The sequence below is a fragment of the Phyllobates terribilis genome, unplaced genomic scaffold, assembly GCF_046119375.1.
Source record: "Phyllobates terribilis strain yellow unplaced genomic scaffold, ASM4611937v1 Scaffold_3__8_contigs__length_932513732, whole genome shotgun sequence".
Classification (NCBI taxonomy): domain Eukaryota; kingdom Metazoa; phylum Chordata; class Amphibia; order Anura; family Dendrobatidae; genus Phyllobates; species Phyllobates terribilis.
In genome coordinates this window covers 659,615,123-659,634,864 of record NW_027362763.1, presented here as the reverse complement: position 1 = coordinate 659,634,864, position 19,742 = coordinate 659,615,123, and the positions used below count along the sequence as shown (strand labels likewise).

At 45.1% G+C, this 19,742-nt stretch overlaps 1 protein-coding gene across 1 annotated transcript in view; it reads right to left on the bottom strand.

Annotated features, from left to right (window-relative positions):
- Positions 1-1,445: 1,445 nt before the first annotated feature.
- GLP1R (glucagon like peptide 1 receptor) overlaps positions 1,446-19,742 on the bottom strand; it is a 347,688-nt gene continuing 329,391 nt past the window's right edge. Inside the window, exons 8-12 of the mRNA XM_073673565.1 lie at positions 14,971-15,040; positions 13,105-13,193; positions 7,719-7,857; positions 4,682-4,723; positions 1,446-3,569 (exon numbers count right to left, since the gene is read on the bottom strand). Of these exons, the coding sequence (XP_073529666.1) occupies positions 3,432-3,569; positions 4,682-4,723; positions 7,719-7,857; positions 13,105-13,193; positions 14,971-15,040 (478 nt within the window). The 3' untranslated portion in view covers positions 1,446-3,431. The remainder of the gene's footprint in view (positions 3,570-4,681; positions 4,724-7,718; positions 7,858-13,104; positions 13,194-14,970; positions 15,041-19,742) is intronic.

Below are 19,742 nucleotides of genomic sequence, written 5' to 3'. Positions count from 1 at the left end.
CCCCATAAATAGAGCCACCCTGTGTAATCCTATTAGTACCAGAGTGCCCCATAAATAGATCCATCCTGTGCAATCCTATTAGTACCAGAGTGTCACCATCAATATAGCCATCCTATGTAATCCAATTAGTACCAGAGTGCCCCATCAACAGAGCCATCCTGTGTAATTCAATTTTTACCAGAGTGCCCCCATCATTAGAGCCTTCCCGAGTAATGCTATTAGTACCAGAGTGGCCCCATAAATAGATCCTTCCCGTGTAATGCTATTAGTACCAGAGTGGCCCCATAAATAGAGCCTTCCCGTTTAATACTATTAGTACCAGTGCCCCATCAATAGATCCATCCTGTGTAACCCTAAGAGTACCAGAGTACCCCATCATTAGAGCCATCCTGTGTAACCCTATTAGTACCAGGGTGCCCCCATCAATAGAGGCATCCTGCATTAACCCTATTATTAGAGCCAGCCTGTGTGACCCCAATCATTAGTGCCAATCAGACAGCAGCAGATAATGTAAATGTTCCCGTCAGTGACGTCCGCCTGTCAGACACAATTTTATTAACCTAAAATAACAAACTCCGTCCCCTGTAGAGAAATAATTAGAAATGGATCAGCGCAGAATGTTTGATACAAATAAGAAGAAAATTGTGTTGAAGGACAAAGTAAAATACATTCGTGATGATTCATTTTTTCCAGCCTTAGAAAATAGATAATGTGTGTAAAGCGCTGTGGAATATGTTAGCACTATATAAAAATAAAGAATATTATTATAGACAGAAAACCTGCCCGCCCACACCTCTTATATATTACACATATGGCATGGCGCAGTGGGGTGGTCAGTCCTTGGGGGCTTCCATCACTCCGTTGTCTCTCACCTATGGGTGTCTCACTATACATGTAGACATATAACACATGTATATACCTAGTGAGACCCCCATAATTATGCACAGTGATTACACGTGGAAACATCCAGCACAGCCCTTACATTTATGGCCGTAGTGAAGACTAAAGATCAGCGTGGTGTTATGTTTCCCCCAGCGTATGTCATGTCCCCATAGGTCACCGCTTCTTTGCATTGCGGGGGCTCCAGTAGTCAGACCCCTCAGGATCAGATAATCCACAGGACATCAATGCTTATGGTGGGCAATCTTCCCTATTTGTAGGCTGGATGGGGCTCACATTGATGGGAGCACAGTATGGTGCTTGTGCCTTGGAAATCGCACTGCTCAGAGTGAACATAATGCAACAGTGCGATATAGTTATTGAATCCATTGCAGCCACTATAAAAGCTGAGTACAATCATGAGCAGTGGAGTAGGACTCATAGGAAAATGGCACCAAAGTTCTGAAGAGCGATGGAGTATCTATTACATCCGCTGGAGATACAGCCATGTCGTACACCATAGAAATGGAGATGCCATATAGAAGACTCTATTCATACATGACCCCAAGAACACAAATAACATTACAGTAGACATTTCAGTAGGAAAATGCTATAAATCTCTGAGCAGTAGGAGTCGGACGTAGGCTAGCTTTGGTCCACAGCTGCGGTGTCCACCATGTGCCTATAGGAACTGGCTTGTAAGGAAATGGTGTACATCATGACATTCAATGCTCCATGAATACGAAAGATTGTTCTATGCCCATATGACCACATGCAAGGACGACTATAGAGCAGATGGGTCTCCACAGTAAAAAGTCCACCTGTCCAGGTGCTCAAGCCTCCACTTCTTCCACTGACTCAAGGGGAAAATCTGTAGATCTAAGATCCCAGTGCAAAATCTGTAACTTCGTACCCACTTATCAGGTCCGACATCAGGGCCGACTTATGGTTGAAGGTCACAGATGATAATTGTTAGCGTTCGCTGGAAATAGCTACACATGTCCTATCTTGCTTTATCCCCCACCTTTCTGATTATGACCACTACCTCTGCATCCCCTGTAGCTACACCTCTCCACACAGCTCTTCTGAGACAGAAGGAGTAGTGGGAAGCTGCCCAACCTTCATTCACATTCCTTGTAATAGAGAAGGGGGTTTTGACCCTTGGGCCATTCCCTGCCAGTGTTTCTAAGGTGGGAAGAAGTCCTGAGAAGCTCACACCAACAATAGGACAGTCAACTCCATGAGCAGATCCAGCATAACTAAGCATCCGTCAAGGTGGACAACTACCAATATCCCATATTCCATAATGATGTTACTTGCCAAGAGATCTTCTGGCAACCACTGGCTTCTGCAACTGGATAAGAATAGGAAACCATTGAGGGATCGTCTTGGTTTTGGTAGAATAGATGGAATTCTTTACTAGAAGTAAAGTTTATTGCAGGTAAAATGAAAAACAATATGAGTAATGATGTTTCCCATATTCCTCCCAGATACATTCATATTGTAAGCACCCTGACTATCCATGAAGACCAATGAAGGAGCTGGTGAAGACATATCCAGACATATTCAGAAAATAAAGTCACTTTAGCATAAAGACCCTTGTAGACCTCGTAGATGTTCTCCAGATGACACATAGATGTTCATCTGAAGAGCTCATAGATGTTCTTCTGAAGACCTTCCTAGATGTTCTCCAGAAGACACATGCAGATGTTCTTCAGAAGACCCTCATAGATGTTCTTATAAAGACTCACACAGATGCTCTCCTTAAGACCCATGTAGATGATGTCGGAAAGACCCTCAAAGATGTTCTCCTGAAGACTTGCGTAGATATTGTTCTGAAGACTCTCAAAGGTATTCTCCTGAAGATCCGTATGTTTTCTCCTGAAGATCCTTTTAGATGTTCTCCTAAAGACTCATACAAATGTTCTTCTGAAAAACCTCTTAGATTTTCTTATGAAGCCCCTTGTAGATTTCTCAAGAAGACCCTTGTAGATGTTTTCCAGAAGGCCCTCATAGATGTTATCACAATATCACATAGATATTGCTCTGCAAACTCTCAAAAATGTTCTCCTGAAGACCCTCATATATTTTCTACTGAAGACTCTTATAGATGTTCTTCTGTAGACTCTTGAGGATGTTGTCCATGACTCTCATAGATGTCCTCAAGAATACCCTCTTCAGTGTTCTTTAGAAGACCTTCAGAGATGTTTTCTGAAGACATGTAGACATTCCCATGGCCACATAAAAGTCTTGTTATTGGTTGGGGTCTGTACAACAATTCATTAAGCTGTATCCAGTCATGTCCTTTTCATAAACCTTCAAACATCTAAGGGTTCTTCTCTTAAGGACTGACTGGTGGGGTGGTCGGTGTACTGGCAAGAGACAAGCATTGAGACCAAAAGTAGTAAAACGTCAATGTTACTTATATAGAAACAATATTAGAGGATGTTGTCTCTACTTGTACAAACGATGGACCTCGCTGCTTCTGAGATCTCCTTTGATGGCTCCACAGTTTATGGTTGGACAATGAAATTCAAGCAAAGGAAGCAGAGTTAGACACTGCTGCCCATGGTCACTCCGCTGCTCAGGCTGTTGGCTGGGAACTTGATGGGTTTCATGCTGCTATCACGTTGACTGTATAAATGCTCCAGCCTCCATCGTTCCCATCTTCTCCGGAACTCAGCCTGGACCTGGAGCAAGAGCAGATAGAGAGGAAGAGATCATATCTGACATGTATAACATTGATCATGTTCACATCTACATCATGAGCCTTGGTCTTTTTCCATTGGTGGTTTCCATTGTGTGATGGATCTGGCAAAGTTTTCTTGTTGCTTTCACAGCACAGATTTTAAGGTGCCCGTAAAATCTTGGTCAACTAATCAAGCTCCCAACTCCCACATACAGACAGACACTCAGCTTGGCCAAGCAAGCATGTATTTTCATTGGGAAGAGCAGTGAGAAGTGGTGATCTATCCCCCTCCAGACTACTCTGTCCTCCTTCTTCTTCAGAGTCCACTGGTTTCCTCCAGAGTCCTGTTCTAAACTCCTCTGAATCCTCCAGACTTCTCTATCTCTCTCCAGACCCTCGTGTCTCCTTTTAGACTCCTCTATCCTCCTCTGGACTCCTCTGCACCTTCCAAACTTCTCTTTCCCATCCAGACTACTATCTTCCCTCCAGACTCCTCTGTCCCATTTCTCCAGAATCCTCTGTCCTCCTGCAGATTCCTCTGTCCCCTTCCAGATTCCTCTGCCCCCCCCTCATCCAGACTCCTCTGTCCTCATCTGGAATCTTCTGTCACCCTTCTAACTCCTCTGTCCTCTTCTTGACTCCAATATCCCTCTTCTTTAGATTCCTTCATCCTCCTCTACACTCTTCTGTCCCCCTCCTCCAGACTCCTCTGTCCCCCTTCTCCAGACTCCTTTGTCCCCCTTCTTGAGACTCCTCTGACCCTCCAGCAGACTTCTCTGTTCCCCTCCAGACTATTCTGTCCACTCCATATACCTCTGTTCCTTATTGACTCCTCTTTTGCGTATGGGGGCCAGTAGTCAGTTATGATGCCACCATCTGCACCTCGGGGGTGGGGAATACACAGTATATCAGTATATATGTAACAGTAGATCAGTCCCACTCTGCACAGAGTTTCCCATAAATGTTCAAAATTGAAAATAAAGGAAAGAATAAATTCATGAAAACAAGACAGAATGTGGAAATAAAAGAAGGTGTCCCAAGGAGCGATGGAGGAAAAGCTGCAGGATCGGGAGCTGCAGGGACACGATGCATCAGGTGTTCAGCTCCGCTCACCTCATTATTGATGAAGCAGTACAACACGGCGACCATCAGACCCTGGAACAGCAGAGGCGGGCGATTAGTGCGGCTGAGATCAGAGACGTCACAGGTTCTACTGTCAGGTGAGCACAGAGGGAGACTGCTGCTGCACAGAGGGAGACTGCTGCTGCACAGAGGGAGACTGCTGCTGCACAGAGGGAGACTGCTGCTGCACAGAGGGAGACTGCTGCTGCACAGAGGGAAACTGCTGCTGCACAGAGGGAGACTGCTGCTGCACAGAGGGAAACTGCTGCTGCACAGAGGGAGACTGCTGCTGCACAGAGGGAGACTGCTGCTGCACAGAGGGAGACTGCTGCTGCACAGAGGATTGTCTACTTGGGCTACAACTGTAACAAACCCTCAGATGTGAGAAACATTAGGACCTTACAGCCAATTGTCTGCAAACCAACGGTGAAGATTCGCAGCATGCTATGCACAGTATGGATACATATAAACAACTGTACTGCCCCCTGTTGATACAGGAAAGTTATATTTCCACTACCATACCACCCCTTATGGTAAAATACGGGACTGCATACTGTTATTGAGTTATGTAGATATAGCAGGGCCGATATTGTCATTATTTTACCAATGTGATTAGGTTCAGATTGACAAACAGCTCTGCTACACTGACAAATAGCTCTGCTACACTGACAAATAGCTCTGCTACACTGACAAACAGCTCTGCTACACTGACAAATAGCTCTGCTACACTGAGAAACAAGATCAGCTACACTGACAAACAGCTCTGCTACACTGACAAATAGCTCTGCTACACTGACAAACAGCTCTGCTACACTGACAAACAGCTCTGCTACACTGACAAATAGCTCTGCTACACTGAGAAACAAGATCAGCTACACTGACAAACAGCTTTGCTACACTGACAAATAGCTCTGCTACACTGACAAATAGCTCTGCTACACTGACAAACAGCTCTGCTACACTGACAAATAGCTCTGCTACACTGAGAAACAAGATCAGCTACACTGACAAACAGCTTTGCTACACTGACAAATAGCTCTGCTACACTGACAAATAGCTCTTCTACACTGACAAACAGCTCTGCTACACTGACAAACAGCTCTGCTACACTGACAAATAGCTCTGCTACACTGACAAACAGCTCTGCTACACTGACAAATAGCTCTGCTACACTGACAAACAGCGCTGCTACACTGACAAACTCTGCTGCACTGAGAAACAAGATCAGCTACATTGACAAACAGCTGTGCAGCACTGATAACCAGCTATGTTACATTGACAAACAGCTCTGCTACACTGACAAATAGCTCTGCTACACTGACAAATAGCTCTGCTACACTGACAAACTCTGCTGGACTGATAAACAACTCGGCTGCCTGACAAACAGCTCTGCTGCACTGATAAACTGCTCTACTACACTGAGAAACAAGATCAGCTACACTGACAAACAGCTCTGCTACACTGACAAATAGCTCTGCTACACTGACAAACTCTGCTGGACTGAGAAACAAGATCAGCTACACTGACAAACAGCTCTGCTACACTGACAAATAGCTCTGCTACACTGACAAACTCTGCTGCACTGAGAAACAAGATCAGCTACACTGACAAACAGCTCTGCTACACTGACAAATAGCTCTGCTACACTGACAAACAGCTCTGCTACACTGACAAACAGCTCTGCTACACTGACAAATAGCTCTGCTACACTGACAAACAGCTCTGCTACACTGACAAATAGCTCTGCTACACTGACAAACAGCTCTGATACACTGACAAACTCTGCTGCACTGAGAAACAAGATCAGCTACATTGACAAACAGCTGTGCAGCACTGATAACCAGCTATGTTACATTGACAAACAGCTCTGCTACACTGACAAACTCTGCTGCACTGAGAAACAAGATCAGCTACACTGACAAACAGCTCTGCTACACTGACAAATAGCTCTGCTACACTGACAAACAGCTCTGCTACACTGACAAACAGCTCTGCTACACTGACAAATAGCTCTGCTACACTGACAAACAGCTCTGCTACACTGACAAATAGCTCTGCTACACTGACAAACAGCTCTGATACACTGACAAACTCTGCTGCACTGAGAAACAAGATCAGCTACATTGACAAACAGCTGTGCAGCACTGATAACCAGCTATGTTACATTGACAAACAGCTCTGCTACACTGACAAATAGCTCTGCTACACTGACAAACTCTGCTAGACTGATAAACAACTCGGCTGCCTGACAAACAGCTCTGCTGCACTGATAAACTGCTCTGCTACACTGAGAAACAAGATCAGCTACACTGACAAACAGCTCTGCTACACTGACAAATAGCTCTGCTACACTGACAAACTCTGCTGTACTGAGAAACAAGATCAGCTACACTGACAAACAGCTCTGCTACACTGACAAATAGCTCTGCTACACTGACAAATAGCTCTGCTACACTGACAAACAGCTCTGCTACACTGACAAACTCTGCTGTACTGAGAAACAAGATCAGCTACACTGACAAACAGCTCTGCTACACTGACAAATAGCTCTGCTACACTGACAAACAGCTCTGCTACACTGACAAACAGCTCTGCTACACTGACAAACTCTGCTGCACTGAGAAACAAGATCAGCTACACTGACAAACAGCTCTGCTACACTGAGAAATAGCTCTGCTACACTGAGAAATAGCTCTGCTACACTGACAAACAGCTCTGCTACACTGACAAATAGCTCTGCTACACTGACAAACAGCTCTGCTACACTGACAAATAGCTCTGCTACACTGACAAATAGCTCTGCTACACTGACAAACTGCTCTGCTACATTGATAAACTGCTCTGCTACACTGAGAAACAGCTTTGCTACACTGACAAACCGCTCTGCTACTTCCCTGGATATGTTTCAACATCCATCACCCCCTTTTCTTTATAGGGAAGAGTCTTATCCTGGGCACTAGGGACAGAGGTGTAGATAGATCTATTATTACACTGCCTCCTACAGTAAGGGTGGAGAACAGCATCTTACCTGGAAGGAGCTGAAGGATAGCTCAAAGAACAGCTTGATGTAGCGCAGGGATCCTTTGGCGTGTTCATCGGTTATAAAGGCGAAAATGATCTCGTGCGTCCCCAGGAGTGGGATCAGTGTCAGCGTGGATTTAGCTAATCTGTGAATTGGAGAAGGCAGATAATGAATATGATGAAATAAGACGTCAATCTGCGAACACTACATCTCCGACAATGCAGCACAGCAGAGCGTTCTCTCCCTGCAAGTCACATTCGCGCTTGTTTTTAGCCTTTTTTGTATCAGTGTCAGTCTTGGCATTCTATCCAGGAATCAGGCAGCTCAGGATGAGATGATCTTTATGATATCGAAATGTCAGAAAGGTGAGAGGCGCATGAGATTGTGAGAGGAGAGGATGATCATCAATAACAATCCTGTCTTCTACTGTTCTTTGGGAGCTTATAAGAGAACCTTTCACCAAATGTTTCATGCTGAACACGACACCTGAAGTAATAACGGCTGTAGAGCGGAATAAAACAGGTTTTCTTTTATTTCCCCTCTCCTTGGTGGAGATATTAACAATCAATGTATTTGGCACTCCAAGTCAATATTATTAGATCATTTTCACTGGGGGCGTTTACTTCTTCACCCTGTATGATGCTGACCAATCATAAGCAGCAGCAAGACCCTAAGGAGAGGAGAACACCCCCCCCTCCATAGCTTACAGGAGGTTTCTCAGTGTGTGAGATGTAAGGATGCTTCACAAATATTTTACTTTATTGTTCATGCATAGGCGGATTATAATGAGGGCAATCTGGGCTACCTCCTGGGGCCCAAGGCTCTGGGGAACCCATGGCCAGTTTGCCCTCAGTATAATGTTGTGTGCGGCACCAAATCAGCGCACATATATCAGCAAGCAAGGGCGGGGGGCCGCTCCCCTAACAGCTGTGCAGGGCCGCCTGCTTCTTCTTTGGCCGGGCCAGCACTGCACTTGTAAACTGACTTGTGTGCCAGTCCGGCCGCATCACAGCTAGCAAACACGGCTCTGTGCACGGCCAGGTCTGCTAATGTGCCGTCACGTAGTGCGCTCTGTACTGGAGACGAGATGAACGGGAGCTGAGCAGAGGGATGGTGAGTGACATGTGCGTGTGTAACAGTGTGTGTGCATATATGATTGTGTTTATCTATGTATGTCTGTGATATGTCTGTTTATATGTATTTTTCTGTATGTCTTCAAATATGTTTATGCCTGTATGTATGTGTCTTTGTATGTGTCTGTATATGTTTGTGTGTGTGCACATTTCTGCAACCTGGATATGTGCAAGTCTGCATGTGTATACATAACTGCATGTGCATGACCGTGTGTGTCTCTGCCTGCTGGTGTCTGACTGCGTGTGTGCCTGACTTCATGTGTGTGTGTATGTGCATGACTGCATGTCGGTGTGTGTCTGTGTATGTGTATGTGCATGCCTGCTGGTGTCTGACTGCGTGTGTGACTGCGTGTGTGCGTGACTTCATGTGTGTGTGTATGTGCATGACTGTGTGTCTGTGTGTATGTACGTGACTGCGTGTCGGTGTGTGTCTGTGTATGTGTATGTGCATGCCTGCTGGTGTCTGACTGCGTGTGTGACTGCATGTGTGCGTGACTACATGTGTTTGTGAGTGTGTGTCTACATGTGCGTGTGGACCAGTTTACAAAAAACAGAGGATTATCAATAACTAGTTAACAAATTTATACACTTAAAAATTAAAAATGTATTCAATTTAGATTAAAACCATGCGAGGGCTCATACGGTATATAAGAGGCTATGCGGGGGCTCATACTATATATAGGAGGCTATGCAGCGGCTCATACTGTATATAGGAGGCTATACGGGGGCTCATACTATATATAGGAGGCTATGCAGCGGCTCATACTGTATATAGGAGGCTATGCGGGATCTCATACAGTATATAGGAGGCTATGCGGGGGCTCATACTGTATATAGGAGCCTATGCGGGGGCTCATACTGTATATAGGAGGCTATGCGGGGGCTCATACTATATATAGGAGGCTATGCGGCAGCTCATACAGTATATAGGAGGCTAAGTGGCGGCTCATACTGTATATAGGAGGCTATGCGGTAGCTCATACAGTATATAGGAGGCTATGCGGGGGCTCATACTGTATATAGGAGGCTATGCAGGGGCTCATACTGTATATAGGAGGCTATGCGGGGGCTCATACTGTATATAGGAGGCTATGTGGCAGCTCATACAGTATATAGGAGGCTATGCGGGGGCTCATACAGTATATAGGAGGCTATGCGGGGGCTCATACTATATATAGGAGGCTATGCGGCAGCTCATACAGTATATAGGAGGCTATGCGGCGGCTCATACTGTATATAGGAGGCTATGCGGCAGCTCATACAGTATATAGGAGGCTATGCGGGGGCTCATACAGTATATAGGAGGCTATGCAGGGGCTCATACTGCATATAGGAGGCTATGCGGGGGCTCATACTGTATATAGGAGGCTATGCGGGGGCTCATACTGTATCTATGAGGCTATGCGGGGGCTTATACTGTATATAAGAGGCTATGCGGGGGGCTCATACTGTATCTATGAGGCTATGCGGGTGCTCATACTGTATATAGGAGGCTATGCGGGGGCTCATACTGTATCTATGAGGCTATGCGGGGGCTTATACTGTATATAGGAGGCTATGCGGGGGCTCATACTGTATCTATGAGGCTATGCGGGTGCTCCTACTATATATGTGAGGCTATGCGGGGGCTCATACTGTACTGTATATAGGAGGCTATGCGGGGGCTCATACTGTATGTAGAAGGCTATGCTGGGGCTTATACTGTATATAGGAGGCTATGCGGGGGCTCATACTGTATATAGGAGGCTATGTGGGGGCTCATACTGTATGTAGGAGGCTATGTGGGGGCTCATACTGTATCTATGAGGCTATGCTGGGGCTTATACAATATATAGGAGGCTATGCGGGTGCTCATACTGTATATAGAAGGCTATGCTGGGGCTTATACTGTATATAGGAGGCTATGCGGGGGCTCATACTGTATATAGGAGGCTATGCTGGGGCTTATACTGTATCTATGAGGCTATGCTGGGGCTTATACTGTATATAGGAGGCTATGCGGGGGCTCATACCTTATATAGGAGGCTATGCGGGGGCTCATACTGTATGTAGGAGGCTATGTGGGGGCTCATACTGTATCTATGAGGCTATGCTGGGGCTTATACAATATATAGGAGGCTATGCGGGTGCTCATACTGTATATAGGAGGCTATGCGGGTGCTCATACTGTATATAGGAGGCTATGCGGGGGCTCATACTGTATATAGGAGGCTATGCGGGGGTTCATACTGTATATAGGAGGCTATGCGGGGGCTCATACTGTATATAGGAGGCTATGCGGGGGCTCATACTGTATCTAGTGAAATTAATACTACAGCAAGAAGCCCAGTAAGTGAGACATCATTAGAATTAGACTGCTCTGATCTTGTTGGAGGTTACAGACTAGAGTTACAGAGCTCCAGTAGTTACATCGTGCAAAAGGCGGAGGCTATCAGCTGCACAGAGTATTTTCGAAGGCGAATGAAACTACTAGTGTTGAGCGAGTATGTTCTATTAACCCTTTCGGCGAGTATGCTCGGGCCGAGCTTCGAGTATTTACAGCTGCTCGGTGATATGGTTGAATCGCTCCCGTGTTCATGATTTGCAACTGTTTGACAGTTTTACTACATGGGAGGAATGTCTATTTCTTACACATTCCTCACAAGTAATAAAGCTGTCAAACAGTTGCAAATCATGAACACGGGAGCGATTCAACCATATCACCGAGCAGCTGTAACTACTCGGACAGAACATACTCGCTCAACATTAGTAACTACATATTAGCAAAAAATGTCTCCTCCAAAAGCACAGAGGATTTCAGGGCATTAGAAATTGTTTTCAGGCAGAAATTGCTGCAGGAAACCTTCCTTTTTTTTTTTTTGGAGGAGAAATACTTTTCCTAAAGAGTTTTTTTCCTGAATCATTTTGCAGCTTTTGTGATGGGACAGTGACAGTTTGGAGAAGTTTCCTTTAGGATTTTCGTCAAAGATGAAGCATGCACGTTGTTTTCAAAAAACTCCTTCGCAAAACTATAATGTGAACGCAGCCTTATTCCCCGGCTGCCGGAGGCAGTCAGTGCAGTGAAGGTGACGCCGTCGTCTTCGCTTCCTGCGGCTTCAGCACAATTCCCTCATTAGATATTTATCTCTGGATGTGATTCCTTCTCATCTTCTCCACGAGTGTCATTATCGACGTTCTCGCTCCATCTCCATTACTGCAGATTGGAGCCCATGACCCGGTTGCTGCCGCCGTGATCTGGGAGAGTCTGTACGGTAAAGCGCGCAGTCAGCAGGACGCGGAGTCGGCTCGGGATTGACGTCCGGCGGTGACTTGTGCATTACAGCTTCATTACGGAAGGTAAGAGGGGTCGGTGGGAATTTGTGCAGTGAGATCGTTACTCCATTAAACAGTTACATTGCGACGAACTGCAGCAGTTATCAGCGGACGTCACTTTCCCGGGGGAACCTGGTTGTCTCTTCTATTAGTACATTTTGGGACATTACGCAAGAAAAGTTCTAGTTTGTCGTGTGTTTTTTATGTGTCCTTTAAGCGGCACAATTCCAGCTGATGATGAGCGGGGATGCTGTAACAATGTATCACTTTCCATGTAACATTTCTGCTTTATTCCCTTTACTGCTGTTACTTTGTCTCTTTTCCAGCCTACAAGCCACTGTGATCCCGTCCTGTCTGTTTCCTGGGGTCTCCTCTTGCTCCTGTCAGTCGGTGTGAATGGTCCCCTATTTTCAGGTCTCTTCTGCGTCCAATAAAATAAAGTACGTCACGTTCTGAGTGAGTCGTTATCTTTGCCGGCATGGTGCAATGATGGCCACACACCGACAAATAGAGCTGTAGGCTGACACCATTGAGAAAGAAGGTCCCGGCGGGGCACTACCAAGGTGTCGCCCAATAATGGATCTCATCATCTTGATGATGAAAACTCGGGATAGACGTAACAACACACGTTCAACGATTTCTCCGGAAGGTTCTGAGCTGTTATGGACGTTTCAGTCTGGTGATGATCACCGGCGGCAGCTTCAACGATTAATCGCAGAAAAAAAAAAAGTCAACCCATGAAAAATGGGGAAAATGCAAAATGTTCACAAAGAAGATGCAACTCAAGAAGATTGGCACGCAAGGAAGGTCAGCAGAAAGGGTGAGGCGGAGGGGCTTAGAGAGCGGGAAGAGGATACAATCCTCTGTATCACATGCGATGGATTAGTAATATATATAGGTGGACATGATGCACATATAATGGCGTCCACATGAAAGGAGTCATTTACCGGCACTTGGTGTCTGATCTACACATCAGATTCGCCTGCAGCTTTGAGATGATGATACAGATCACGCGGATAAAGATGACGAAGTTCACCTGTATAAGAATAAGAACAATATGTATCACACATAAGAGTATCACAGTCTGCGCTGATTCCCGATATATATTCACACGTCAGAGCTTTGTCCGGCTAATACAGAAAACTAAATCCCCCCTAGCTACATGGTGATATTCAGCCTGAAGCCAACACTAGGGGGAGCACAAGAGCCAATGTCGTAATAATTACAATGTATAAAGCAATATACACGGAGTTCCCCGCAAACACGTCTTCTCCAGCGGTGCTGAACGACTGTGGAGAAAATCTAATCTGGCCGGAGATATCACCCATTATAAATTTATGCTGAAAACATATAACGCCGCCCTTCACCTCTCCAAACAAACCTACTATAACAACCTCATCATCTCACTGTCCAATAATCCTAAACGCCTCTTCGACACTTTTCACTCTCTCCTCAATCAAACAGCACAGGCCCCGACCACCGACCTCAGCGCTGACGATCTGGCCAATTGTTTCAAAGGAAAAATAGACCATATCAGAAAGGAAATTTCTTCCAATCCCCAAATGTTATGCATGCTCCCCCCCGCCACATTGTATCCTGCTCACATTCTGACTTCGAAACAGTCACGGAAGATGAAGTAATCATGTATCTCTGTATACAGGAAGCTCCCCCTAGTGGTGGCTGTAGACAGAATCTTATGTGTCTCTGTATACAGGGAGCTCCCCCTAGTGGTGGCTGTAGACAGAATCTTATGTGTCTCTGTATGCAGGGAGCTCCCCCTAGTGGTGGCTGTAGACAGAATCTTATGTGTCTCTGTATGCAGGGAGCTCCCCCTAGTGGCGCCTGTAGACAGAATCTTATCATGTATCTCTGTATACAGGGAGCTCCCCCTAGTGGTGGCTGCAGACAGAATCTTATCATGTATCTCTGTATACAGGGAGCTCCCCCTAGTGGTGCTGTAGACAGAATCTTATCATGTATCTCTGTATACAGGGAGCTCCCCCTAGTGGTGACTGCAGACAGTATCTTATCATGTATCTCTGTATACAGGGAGCTCCCCCTAGTGGTGGCTGCAGACAGGATCTTATCATGTATCTCTGTATACAGGGAGCTCCCCCTAGTGGTGACTGCAGACAGTATCTTATCATGTATCTCTGTATACAGGGAGCTCCCCCTAGTGGTGGCTGCAGACAGGATCTTATCATGTATCTCTGTATACAGGGAGCTCCCCCTAGTGGTGGCTGCAGACAGAATCTTATCATGTATCTCTGTATACAGGGAGCTCCCCCTAGTGGTGGCTGCAGACAGAATCTTATCATGTATCTCTGTATACAGGGAGCTCCCCCTAGTGGTGGCTGCAGACAGGATCTTATCATGTATCTCTGTATACAGGGAGCTCCCCCTAGTGGTGGCTGCAGACAGAATCTTATCATGTATCTCTGTATACAGGGAGCTCCCCCTAGTGGTGGCTGCAGACAGGATCTTATAATGTATCTCTCTATACAGGGTGCTCCCCCTAGTGGTGGCTGCAGACAGAATCTTATCATGTATCTCTGTATACAGGGAGCTCCCTTTAGTCTTTTTTGCAGCTAAAATATCATCATGGTTGTAGTTTCCAGACTTTTGCTTTTTGTAATATGGGAGAAGTCGAGTAAATATTCTTTAGCAGCCATTTTGGCCGTCTCCCAACTTTTCCAGTATCGGAAATAACTAAATTGAAAGCAGTGAAGGAGTTTTAATGACTTTATGGAATAAAACGACTAGAGAGCTACAATATGTCACTTTGTAGCGTAACTCTGCCACTGACAACTCACCCCGATGGCGATGAGGATCGGCAGGCGGATGATGAGCCAGTAGTTCATATTGTAATTCCGAGTCCAGCAGCTACAGAGAAGACACAATGATTTATTATTGCGACTTAAAAGCCCAAATTCAGACAAACGTCTCTGATGATTGAGTCAGAGATGAACGCGTTCTGCTTGGAGTCTGGCAGCGAGATGAATGGCGTCCGTCCGCTTGCGATGATTTGTGCCGTGTCTGATATGTTGTCTGACATGTTGACGCTGCAGCTACTCCATGCCACTCCCATGGCCGCGCCGCTCTCTCTGCACTGCTATACCTGATGGGATTAATACAGCCGGCGCGGTTTACAGGCCGGAGTGAAACGCGCCAGTTCAGCCGCTCAGCTCTGCATTAACCTTTTGTGCAGTCGGAGCTATTACAATGCCATTAATATCAAATACACAGAAGATGAGGGGGGAATGAACCTGCGGCAGGACAGATGCGCTAAGTAGCAGTCGCCCGGCTTATATCTGTCCCCAGAGGTGGCGGCAGCTGCCTCCCCCGTCACAATATGGGAGTTTAATGATCTGACTGAAAGTAGGTAAAATAAACGGCAGAAAGAGTAAATCCTGTACGTTTAATTACTAAGGAGCTATCAGTATGTAGCGGAGGCATTGGAGGACGTCAGCTGCCCCTCCCCCACCGTCCGCAGTATTTGGGGAGTTGCAATGCAATTGCTTATTTCCCATCACCTGTGACGCTTCTCTCTACTTTATGGGAGTCTGAGATAAGAAAAAAAGCATCTGCAGCTCTTCAGAGACAGCGGCAATCTGTTCCACAGTCTGAATCCAGCACTGAATGGAGCTAAGCTGACAAGTGATTCTGACACGTGATTCTGACAGGTGATCCTGACAAGTGATTCTGACAGGTGATCCTGACAAGTGATCCTGACAAGTGATCCTGACAAGTGATTCTGACAAGTGATCCTGACAGGTGATCCTGACAGGTGATTCTGACAAGTGATTCTGACAAGTGATCCTGACAAGTGATTCTGACAGGTGATACTGACAAGTGATACTGACAAGTGATACTGACAAGTGATCCTGACAAGTGATTCTGACAGGTGATTCTGACAGGTGATTCTGACAGGTGATTCTGACAGGTGATCCTGACAGGTGATTCTGACAAGTGATCCTGACAAGTGATCCTGACAAGTGATTCTGACAAGTGATTCTGACAAGTGATTCTGACAAGTGATCCTGACAAGTGATCCTGACAGGTGATCCTGACAAGTGATTCTGACAAGTGATCCTGACAAGTGATCCTGACAAGTGATTCTGACAGGTGATCCTGACAGGTGATCCTGACAAGTGATCCTGACAAGTGATCCTGACAAGTGATCCTGACAAGTGATTCTGACAAGTGATTCTGACAAGTGATCCTGACAGTGATTCTGACAAGTGATCCTGACAAGTGATCCTGACAGGTGATCCTGACAGGTGATTCTGACAAGTGATCCTGACAGGTGATTCTGACAGGTGATTCTGACAGGTGATCCTGACAGGTGATCCTGACAAGTGATTCTGACAAGTGATCTTGACAGGTGATCCTGACAAGTGATTCTGACAAGTGATCTTGACAGGTGATTCTGACAAGTGATTCTGACAGGTGATCTTGACAAGTGATCCTGACAGGTGATTCTGACGAGTGATTATGACAGGTGATCCTGACAGGTGATTCTGACAAATGATCCTGACAGGTGATTCTGACGAGTGATCCTGACAGGTGATCCTGACAAGTGATTCTGACAAGTGATCTTGACAGGTGATTCTGACAAGTGATTCTGACAGGTGATCTTGACAAGTGATCCTGACAGGTGATTCTGACGAGTGATTCTGACAGGTGATCCTGACAAGTGATCCTGGCAGGTGATTCTGACAAATGATCCTGACAGGTGATTCTGACGAGTGATCCTGACAGGTGATCCTGACAAGTGATCCTGACAGGTGATTCTGACAAATGATCCTGACAGGTGATTCTGACAAATGATCCTGACAGGTGATTTTGACGAGTGACTTTTACAACTGTAATAATAATAAAAAAATATTCACTGTTCGCTGATGGGACTTGAACCCTAAATTCTGTCTCCAGAAGCCAGTGCACCGCACCAACCACTGAGCTATAAAATCATTAATGAAACCTGGGAGTTCTATTTGGTTATATGATTTTCAGTGCAAACCTGTCTGAAACTGGGACTTTCAGAAATACCTCCTCCAAGCCAGATTCAAATGATGTGTGATTCTGATGTGTGACTTTCTTCAAACATCAGAATCACAATGACTTTTAGTCACCCTGAGTATTTTCATAGTTGATCTCATAAGACAAGAAAAGCTGCCAGTTAGCATCACTTGACTGGGTAGCTCAATGGTAAAGCATCAGCCTCTGAAGCTACACTGGCTCGGTTCAAATCCCAATAGGGACCTTTTAGTTGCTGTAATTATGCATATTTAGCACACAAACTACAGGGGTGTTTTACTTTTAATATCTGACACTCTGATTGTCATCCTGACGTGTTAAGAGTTTCAGACACGCTGTCTATTTGCATGGTCAATTATATAGCCAAAGTACATTGGGAGGCACTAATTTACTACATATCTATTTCCAAGTGACTTTATATTTGTATAATTTCTTAAAGGGGTCTAATGATAAAATTTCTTTATTGTAAATTTTTCTTTCCATCCACCCAAGAACTGACTGCAAACTCCAAATTTACTTTGGCTATGTAATTTACCATGCAAATAGACAGCGTGTCTGAAACTCTTAACACGTCAGGATGACAATCGGAATGTTAGATATAGATATTAAAAGTAAAACACCCCTGTAGTTTCTGTGCTAAATGGTAAAAATAAATTGGTAAAAAATTTTAAAAAAGGTATTTCTGAAAGTCCCAATCAGTTTCAGACAAGGTTTGAAAATCATATAACCAAATAGAACCCTTAGCTTTCCTCAACTGAGTTTATAGCTCAGTGGTTGGTGCACTGGCTTCTAGATGTAGAGTTTTGGATTCAAGTCCCATTAGCGAACAGTGAATATTTTTTTATTATTATTACAGTTGTAAAAGTCACTTGTCGGGATCACTTGTCCAAATCACTTGTTGGGATCACTTGTCAAAATCACTTGTCGGGATCACTTGTCAAAATCACTTGTCGGGATCACTTGTCGAGATCACTTGTCAGGATCACTTGTCACGATCACTTGTCACGATCACTTGTTGGGATCACTTGTCAAAATCACTTGTCGGGATCACTTGTCGAGATCACTTGTCAGGATCACTTGTCAGGATCACTTGTCGAGATCACTTGTCACGATCACTTGTCAGAATCACTTGTCAGAATCACTTGTCAAAATCACTTGTCACGATCACTTGTCACGATCACTTGTCACGATCACTTGTCGGAATCACTTGTGGGAATCACTTGTGGGAATCACTTGTTAAAATCACTTGTCGGGATCACTTGTCAAAATCACTTGTCGGGATCACTTGTCGAGATCACTTGTCAGGATCACTTGTCATGATCACTTGTCACGATCACTTGTTGGGATCACTTGTCAAAATCACTTGTCGGGATCACTTGTCAAAATCACTTGTCGAGATCACTTGTCAGGATCACTTGTCGAGATCACTTGTCACGATCACTTGTCAGAATCACTTGTCAGAATCACTTGTCAGAATCACTTGTCAAAATCACTTGTCACGATCACTTGTCACGATCACTTGTCACGATCACTTGTCGGAATCACTTGTGGGAATCACTTGTGGGGATCACTTGTCACGATCACTTGTCACGATCACTTGTCGGGATCATTTGTCACGATCACTTGTCACGATCACTTGTCGGAATCACTTGTGTGAATCACTTCTCGGGATCACTTGTCACGATCACTTGTCAGAATCACTTGTCAGAATCACTTGTCAGAATCACTTGTCGGGATCACTTGTCGGGATCACTTGTCAAAATCACTTGTCAGAATCACTTGTCCAAATCACTTGTCGGGATTACTTGTCGGGATCACTTGTCGGAATCACTTGTGGGAATCACTTGTCACGATCACTTGTCAGAATCACTTGTCAGAATCACTTGTCCAAATCACTTGTCGGGATCACTTGTCAAAATCACTTGTCAGAATCACTTGTCCAAATCACTTGTTGGGATCACTTGTCAAAATCACTTGTCGGGATCACTTGTCAAAATCACTTGTCGGGATCACTTGTCAAAATCACTTGTCGAGATCACTTGTCAGGATCACTTGTCAGAATCACTTGTCAGAATCACTTGTCAAAATCACTTGTCACGATCACTTGTCACGATCACTTGTCACGATCACTTGTCGGAATCACTTGTGGGAATCACTTGTCGGGATCACTTGTCACGATCACTTGTCAGAATCACTTGTCAGAATCACTTGTCGGGATTACTTGTCGGGATCACTTGTCAACATCACTTGTCAGAATCACTTGTCAGGATCACTTGTCAGGATCACTTGTCAAAATCACTTGTCGGGATTACTTGTCGGGATCACTTGTCAAACTCACTTGTCGGGATCACTTGTCAGGATCACTTGTCAGAATCACTTGTCAAAATCACTTTGTTACGCTCACGCCTGAACTGACTGGCGAGGGCATGATTAGTGATCCCACTGTACCATGAACCGAGGAGTGCCTGGATGGGCGTAACTAAGTATCAACCCAATCCGACCAAGGTCGCACGGCGGCTTAGTCAACTCCGTGAACCAAGGAAGAACC